Below are 9256 nucleotides of genomic sequence, written 5' to 3'. Positions count from 1 at the left end.
TTTTTTTTTTTTACTATTGTCGTCGATTCTGTTCCTCTTCCTCCTCCTCCTCCTGATCCTCTGTTGGCGAGAACTCCCCCATTGGCGGCGGCAGTCCATGCGGCCCTGAGGAGGTCGGCACATAATTCGCCGAGCCCTCCGCCGAGTGGGGAGCGGCACTCACGCGGCCCGTCGCCCCAGCCGGTAAATTAGTTCCTCCTCCTCCTCCTATTGCTGCTGTTGTGTAGGAAGTGTACTCGGGGGATACGCGGGGGACGTAAGAGGCGGACTGCGATTCGGAATCGGCCCCATCGCCGCCGTATGGCTGTTGGGCGACGGTGGATACCACAGAGGGCACATAGGCAGGGGAAAGCTCCGCACGATGGTCAAAGCCGTTATTATAATGATGATTATTATTATTATTATTATTATTATTATTATTATTATTATTATTATTATTCTGGTGATGGTGATGATGATGATGATGGTCGTTAATATTATTATTATTATCGTAGAGGTTGTTATCGTAGGGATTGAGTGGGGAGGAGTGAACAGATGGCATGGCCATGCTGGACTGCAGATGAAAGGAGGAGGCCTCACTGTAATCCGCACTGGGAACTCCAACACTGCTCGTATGTGTACCCATGGCAACTGTTGGCATGGTGAGAGATACCGGGTTGTACACACTTGCTGAGGAAAGCACACTGTACGGTTGGGAGACACTCGCCGCACGACCACGCTGTTCTGCCATTACACTCGCGGGATACATTTGACTGAAGTGTACCGCACTTGCCTCATGCATACCACCATAAAGTGTAGAGGCCGTAAATGGCGTTGTTGTTGCACCACCAGCCGCAAGTGAAGATCCAGCACCGGCGTCGCGGAAGAAAAGACTCGCTTCATTTACAAATGGTGTGGCCTCATGATCCTTCGCACGATACGGTACAGAGGATTGAATATTCTGTGTAGAAGCAAGACCATGATAAACATTCACATCTTTTCCAGGTGCTACAGCGTCTTCTTGTGGTACAGCTTGTTGTAAGGCTGCCATGTTTAGTACAAGATCAAAGAGACCTGTACCTATACGTGCTTGATTACCCAATACAAGATTAGCAGATACACCACGTACAGGATCTCGTTCTCCAAAAGATGCTGCCGCCATAAGTACCTTTACAGTTTCTTCAAAGGAACAACGCATTAAAGGACCTGACATCTCAGATCGATTAATACCAACACGTGAAACAGCCATTAAATAACCTCGTTGACATATAGTATCTACAAGAATTGTATAATGACGGTAATTAATATTAAGACCATAGGCAAGATAAGCCTCACGTAACTCATGCAACATTTTATAACGAGCTGCCTCAATACCAAGTAGAGTACAAACTTCTGGTACTTTATTACTGCTAGTTTTGCAAGCGTTAATAATATTTTTTCCATTTTCATCTACTACACCAATAAAGGCACGACGTAAAGCAGTTCCATCTGTATCGATTAACCATGTCTTTTCACCTGTCATCTTACCTGTTGTGGGATCCACTTTAAAAGTTGTGGTATCCTTTAATAACGCCTTACGTACACCAGGAATACCACGTAAATGTACCCGTGCCAAAAGTTCTGGAATTGTATGTTTTAATTTTGGAATAGAGTCTGCACCATCATTTTTCTTTGGTCGCATACGAATGGTTCGCTCTTTGGTATCATTTACCATACCAGTTTCAATAACATAACTGTCATCCACACGAAGAATGGCTTGTTTAACATCCTTCATATTAAGTGCCTTATCCACAAACATATCTGCATCCAACTCTAATCGTACAACCCATGGTGAGCCATTCTCTACCTCCTCCAAACGTGCACGTTCATCACTTTCATCCATCACACTCCATTCCAACTCTAAAATAGCACGATCTGCCTCTACCACCGTCTCACGAGGATCAGGATCATAAATAAATTGAATACGTTTGGTAACACTCTCTAATGTACAGTATTCAATAAGATGTTGGGCTTGTTGGGCTGTACGTTTCTTATCCCATGGAGGATAAAGTGAAATATTCATACTTGCATGTTTCTGATGACGTGAAACATTAAGAAGCTCAAGTAAACGTGGTACACCAAGTGTAACATTCTTAGAAGAAATACCAGCATTATGGAATGTATTTAATGTCATTTGGGTAGCAGGTTCACCACAAGACTGAGCTGCAATAGCTCCAATATTTTCACCAGGTGAAATAAGAGATTGTTGATATTTTGTACGTATTTCTTTCAATAAGTACTCAAAAGCTTTATCATTTAATTTATATTCTCGTAAAACTTGCTTTGAAGCGAGTAACTGTCTAAGATGTACAGTAAAGAGTGTGAGAGCACTATCAATGCGGTGACGACTTAATACATTCGTAATACGTCCATCAATATCCCTATGATAACATGGGAAAAGTTTTATTAAATCATCTTGTAATTTTCGTACATGATCAATAATAGTAATAGGACTAAGATTTGAGACTTGACTACGTTTACCCATAGTACTTCGTGCATTTTGAATGAGACGTCCAATGTTAACAGGTAGATTTAATTTAAGTTTTTCACGTTCTTCAAGATCTAACATCCTTCGTGCCCAGTCACGATCAGCCACAAGTTGATCAAACTCTCCTTGCAATTTTCGTACATTCTCAGGGTCAGCACGCAACATTTTCTTTACTTGTGGATCCATATACATACCTCCTACCTTTTCATTAAATGCTCCATTTTCATCATACTCATATTTATACGCATTTTCCATTTCTTTATTATCTTTAAATGGGAGTGGAAACATTTGACCACCTTCAATACGAGCTCCATCTAATCCATCTTCACCATACATAAGTTGAATAAGTTCTTGATTGGCATTACGAACTGTACCATCATATGCGGCATGAACATCTTCCAATGCTTTAATAAGTTTACGCTGTAGATAACCAGTATCTGATGTCTTCACAGCTGTATCAATAAGTCCTTCACGTCCTGCCATGGTATGGAAGAAAAATTCGTGTGGTTTTAATCCTTCCACATATCCACGATTAGCCATTCCACGTGATGTTTCTCCATAATCATCAAGCATAAAATGTGGGAGGGTACGACGACGGAATCCAAATGGGATACGACTACCAGCAACGTTTTGTTGCCCAACAAAAACGGCAATCTGACAAATGTTAAGATCTGTTCCTTTACTACCTGCCTCAATCATAACCTTGAAGCTATTCGTACGGCGCACATTACTAAGTGCCTTTTTAGCGGCTTCTTCACGACACTTGTTAAGGGCACTATTCACATCAGCTTCAAAAGATTGTAGAAGTGTCATACCTGCTTTTCTATTTAAGGTACGATTGTTAGCTGCTGCTCCAATCTTTTCAACACTCTCTCGTGTCTTTACAAGAACCTCATTCATCTGTCTTAAAGTATCCGCATCAGCAACAGTATCTTGTACACCTACACTAAAACCAAAATTAATAAGGAAGAAAGTTGTAATGCGTTGTACACCATTAATAAATCGGGCAACCTCATCTGATCCACGTTCATTAAATATAACGTGAATCAATGATCCTGGTGCAGCACCTACAATTCCTTTTGTAATGGGACCACAAAGTAATTGACCACGTCTTATCATAATGGCTGAATCATTGTGTGGAAATGGTGGTTTATCTTGCGGTGTTGCTGGATGATTTACCTCCGGTAAAATAAGAGAGAAGACTTGTTTACCTGTCCAAAGTGGTCGCGGTTTTAACACAGCAGGTATTGGGAGTTGCCATAAGTCTAACCATAATGCCACACTTTGAATAAAATACTTGTCAAGGAAGGTATCCTTATCAGTGAGACGGTAGCTACCAAGGAGACTGTCTTGCACAATACCCATACAAGGGGCAGACTTGTTAGGTGAGACAAAATTTTTAGGTACCATCATCATTTCAATTAACTCTGCCTTTGTTAAGAGACTCTGTGGTACATGTAGATTCATCTCATCACCATCAAAATCAGCATTATAAGGTGTTGTACAAGATAAATTAAGACGAAACGTATTGTAATTAAGTACACGTACTCGATGACCCATCATACTCATTCGATGTAATGTTGGCTGTCGATTAAAGAGTACCACATCACCATTAATAATATGTCGCTCCACCACATCACCAATATTTAATGTTACTTTAGAACGATCTCGTACCAAAGCAAGTTTTGTTGTAGTCCCATTAGGATGATGAATATAGTTTGCTGATGGGTATACTGGTCTTCTGGCAAATTCCGTGAGACGCTTTTTATTAATTGCATTAACACGTTCTGGGAAAGTAAGAGTCATGGCGATGGAAAAAGGTACACCAACCTCATCCACATCTATATTTGGGTCACCTGTAATAACGGTTCGGGCAGAGAAATCTACACGTTTCCCCATAAGATTCCCACGTAATCGACCATATTTTCCCTTCAATCGTTCTGTTAATGATTTAAGTTTCTTGGTATCATTTACCTTTGTTGGTTTGTAGTAGGTGGAGGCGTTATTAAAGTAGGTGGCGACATGTTCCTGTAGTAATGCCCTACTTCGGTCCACTGCTGCCTGTACATCCGACTCCTTATCCTTACGCAGCTGATTATTGCGCTTGACGATGGACATGATCTGATGAGTGAGCTCGTCATCGGACTTGATGCTTCCAAAGGCGATGGCTGGCCGGACCTGCGGCGGTGGGACGGGGAGGACGGTGAGGATGAGATCGCGGGGGTGGCAGCGGACGGGGTCGAATCCCATCAGGCGGGCGTCCTCGTCGGTGATGCGGTCGAGGACGTGGCGGGCGGCGTCGGCGTGCCAAATGGCGTCGTGCTCCTCGAGGGCGGCCCGGAGGACGAGGGTCGGGTAGAGGCCCGCCGGCCGGCCCATCCGCGGCTGCGTGGCCCCACACCCCCGACCCCCTCCGCCTCCATTGGCCCCGCCTTCTCCTTCATTGGCCCCATCCACGTCGGTGGACATGCGGCACTTCATTCCGCACATCTTCGCCACTTGACGGAGTCGCATGAGGCCGGTGAGGTGCTGCAGTTTTTTGAGCACCTGCGGGTCCTGCGTGTTCATCAGCAGCGCCCCACACGACTTGCACACACACTTGAGCACCTGCAGGACAAGATCAAAGACACCAATGTTGAAGACAGGCTCGGCAAGCTCAATATAGCCAAAGTGACCAGGGCACTCCGGGTGTTTGCGGTGACAGGTCTCACAGGCAAACTCAAAATCGGTGGTTCCCATACGAAGATCATTAATTCCACCACGCACAGGTCGACCACGTTCGTACGACTTGGCATGCTCAACAAGGCATACCGCATAATCCTTAATCTGTTTCTCCTTAAATATCTCAAATTGCACTTCATTTACCTTCTGTAGTTCCTTCTGTGAAGGCGGCAGGGGAGCACCGCCAGACATCTTTCACACTAGACTCAGAATAATAAAAAAAGAAAAAAACACTCTCACACACACACAGAAAGAGACACAGACTAGGAAAAGAAGAAGAGTAAAAAATACAAAATAAAAAATGGATAACAAAAGGATAATACAAAAATAAATATATATAGGTATACTAGCACAAATACACAGATTGGAAAAAATAATAATAAAATAAAAAGAGATAGAAATCTATATATATTAGAAAGTGAAAGAGTGGAGAATATTTGCAAAAAAAAAATAATAATAAATGTACAAATGGAGATGAAATTAGATATCTAAGCCAGAGACATTTATGGAAATGCGTGACGACATATAGCCAAAATAGCACAATTTATAGCTAATGATATAAATGCGTACAAGTAGGCCATCCCACGCATACCATTTGTATACTGCCCAACAATCTCATTAACGAAAGAAGAGACTGTGGAGAGAGATCCACAAAGTCCATTCATTAATATACTATACCATTCATTCCCTGTTTTTCTGTAATAATAATCAAATATACCTGTTAATATCACAGCAATAATATTTGAGAGGAGTGTACCTAATGGAAACTTCCGTGTACAAGACAAACCATTCAGTAATAGGGCAAGTAGGAAACGCGGCACAGCACCGGCAGGTCCCAAAACAACCGCACGACGATCAGCAAAACTCACATCAATAGTCTCATGATGCACAAAGACTTCAATCACTATAGGAATTACAACCGTTGCCACTATAGAGAAAATGAGGAAGAAAAAATTTACCATATGTAAATTACCACAACTATATTCAGCTTTATTCATACCACGTAGTACCTTTTGAATTATTGGCCGAAGTACCAAAGCACAGTCACGTCCCCAAATAAGAAAAATAAATGGCATCGTTAAACCTGAGATGAGTTCACCAATGGCGAGAGCCGCATTTTCCTGTCCAACCACATCTAGTATCCAACCTGAGAAGGTCGTCAGGGATCCACAAAATCCAACGAGAATACTATTGTAAATCCATGGGAATTTCGTTTCTCTTGTTACCATGGAGGCCAAAGAGGAGATAAAACCCATGATAAAACAACCAATAGCATTAGGGCCAAATTTTTCATGTGTTACAAGAAATGTCTGGTTTAGAAAAGCACCTTGAATGGCCAAGCGACATGTATTCCCTGCAAGTGACCAACACGCTACACCGAGTATAGATCCCAACAGTAACACTCGTTTATTATCAAAAATGCCACTCTTTTGAGGTACTTCTGTGTCTGGAACTGGGTTGTTGTTATTCAGCCCAATATTTTCTTGCTGATTTTCCATTAAAATATCTTCACTCATAATGCATTAATTATACAAATAACAATAATAATACCTATAAAAACACAAAAAAAAATGGAAAAAAAGAATTTACTCTCTACCACCACCAACATCACAAGAATATCAGTAATAATAATAATAATAAAAATAATAATAATAACAGGTGCAGTCAAAAAAAAAGAAAAAAAAGAAAAAAAAAACACAAGCAAGAACGATAACAGAAAAAAAAAAGAAGCGGCATCAGTGACTTCATGAGAGAGACACAACTCATAAAGTTTCGATATTAATTAGTACCCCAGAATGGTAAAACGCGGCTACGCAACAATTTCTCCACTTCCCTGCAGACTTCAGCAGGTGACATGGTCCCCACAAATACAGCATACACCTCTAACACACGAAAACTAACAGGCTCATCCGACATAAAATCAGATATCAACATTGGACGTAACACCAAATGTGGTAAAATAGCTGATGGTAGTTTACGTTCAGCATCAAGAGATCCAAACAGAGAGTCTGAAGTTCCTGTTCTGGGCGTTTCTGTAGTCCCTGAATCTTCATATAGTGACGGTTGTGGTGTTTCAACTTCCGTTGTGGCCCCTTTCGTCTGTTGGGATACATCAGAACGAAACATAAAAATAGGTTTCTTCCGCATTGTACGTTCAGTTGAAGTTGTGTTTACTGCTGGAGAAGAAGCTGTTGTTGTTGTTGTTATTGCTGATCCATCTATAGCAGATATACAGTAAAAGAATTGCATACCAAAATGACCCCAAAGACCCTCTGAATACCCACTGTGTAGAAAGGTATGAGAACGACTTATATTCATCGCAATAAGTCGTTTCAGTGATGACACTGCATTCTGAACATTTTGGGGTTTTTGATGCCGCATGTGATGAAAACTAGCGACAACACCACCGTTATTTCGACGATCAATAGCCACAAAGTGCATTAATCCAGGTATTTCATACGCCTCCACTGGTGGAGAAAACAACCATTGAAAACGATTAAAACTTATTTCCATACTTCCAAGAACATCCTGTGAGAGTTGCCGTAAAGCTCTTTCATCTCCTCCTTCTTGTATCTCTGATACTTTCGGAAGCCATCGGCTGCGAGGAATATCACGTACATTTCGTGGTGGAAGAAAGAGAAGACACATCCCATATCCAAATGGACAAACATTCCTAATATAATAACTGTCATCTGCATGATCGACGCTTTGCCGCATGTGAGACCCCGTAGCAGTAATCCAACGCAACTGCATAGCCCCAACAACGTTGGAGTTACGAAAACAGACATTATCTATTTGAAATGTTTTTCCTTCAACAGAAGAAATGTCCAAGTCCATGTGATGATATTCATTCTGAACTATTCTTGATGTCTCATCCGAATTATTTTTGGATGATTGACTTGACATTAGTGTTACTAACTCTTTATAGGCCTGTTCAAAAAAACTTGCCCGATTATATTCACCAACTCCCTCTTGCCGTAATGCTATTGTATACTTCTTAATGGCCTCTTGTGCAGCAAGACGATTCACATTATAACGGTGAATTCCAAAACGCCTTAGTTGTTGTTCCAGTGTACATAATTGTCGTTCTCGATAGGAGACCTCGTAGCAATTACGCTGAATTGGAACAGAGAAAAAGGCACAGGTTATAAAATAGGCCAAATAACGATCAGAATCATGTAAGGGTAATCGATCCAGAGAAGAAACTTTAGCTGCCTCTTCATTCCAATTTGGTGTTGTTTCCAAGACAAGTTTATGCCCAAATAAAACGGCAATATAGTTTGGCACTTGACTTACATCTGCATCTTGCAAATAGGATTGCTGTGCTAATTCATCCAGTAAAGTTGTACTGTTACTACTTGTAAAACCAGTAGCAATGATAGCAGGATGCAAAAGCCATTCAATCGTCTGACATAGCAAAGATATATCATATTGAGCAAGTCTTGATTCTATATAGAGTAATAATTGTCTTAGTAGTGGTGCATTTGGTCCACCACGCTCTGGGTCTATATTGAGGAAAAGACATAATTCACTCACTAATGCCGCAATTCGCAGAAGTGTAGTCTCACTGTATCCATCATCACTTCCCACCACTACAAAAAGTGTATTCGTCTCCTTCGCATGAGATGTATGCATATCCATATGAGAGGCAGTAGTAGTAGTAGTAGTATCATCGTTATTTTCTTCCGTAGCGTAACGGTAGATGAGTTCGTGTTGACGAGGTGAAAATGGTGAAGGTGTCATTTGTGATGTACCACTACCACTAGCGCTAGTAGTAGATGCAGTTGTTGCCCCTGCAGTGTTATTATTGTTATTATTAGCAGCATTAGTAGAACTATACCGTACATCATTCATGCGTTCTAACATATCATCCAGTTCACCAACGCGAAGAATCACTACCGTGGCTTGACCCAATGTAATACTACGTGCCCGTAGTCGACATCGACTGCTCTCCAGCAGCTGCACTGTGAATCCATGTAGTTCACCAGAGGCACCAACAGAGACGGAAAAGGAACCAGGTGATGATAC

General features: G+C 41.5%; 3 protein-coding genes across 3 annotated transcripts; all 3 read right to left on the bottom strand.

Moving 5' to 3' along the window:
* Positions 1 to 13: 13 nt before the first annotated feature.
* TM35_000441790 (putative RNA polymerase IIA largest subunit) lies at positions 14 to 5419 on the bottom strand (the record flags this gene model as incomplete). Its single annotated transcript, XM_029030188.1, has 1 exon — positions 14 to 5419. The coding sequence occupies one exon, from the start codon at positions 5417 to 5419 to the stop codon at positions 14 to 16; it is 5406 nt and encodes a 1801-aa protein (XP_028878589.1).
* A 311-nt stretch (positions 5420 to 5730) lies between these two features.
* Positions 5731 to 6744, bottom strand: TM35_000441780 (CrcB-like protein; the record flags this gene model as incomplete). The annotated part of the gene is made up of 1 exon (XM_029030187.1): positions 5731 to 6744. One exon carries the CDS (start codon positions 6742 to 6744, stop codon positions 5731 to 5733), a length of 1014 nt encoding a protein of 337 aa, XP_028878588.1.
* A 262-nt stretch (positions 6745 to 7006) lies between these two features.
* Positions 7007 to 9256, bottom strand: TM35_000441770 (uncharacterized protein; the record flags this gene model as incomplete). Its single annotated transcript, XM_029030186.1, has 1 exon — positions 7007 to 9256. A coding segment is annotated over one exon (2250 nt), but the record flags the coding sequence as incomplete, so codon positions are not given.

Source organism: Trypanosoma theileri (assembly GCF_002087225.1).
Source record: "Trypanosoma theileri isolate Edinburgh chromosome Unknown TM35_Tth_44_V1, whole genome shotgun sequence".
In the NCBI taxonomy this organism is placed as follows: domain Eukaryota; phylum Euglenozoa; class Kinetoplastea; order Trypanosomatida; family Trypanosomatidae; genus Trypanosoma; species Trypanosoma theileri.
Note: the sequence above shows the minus strand (reverse complement) of the source record. Positions and strands in the feature narration are given on the sequence as shown.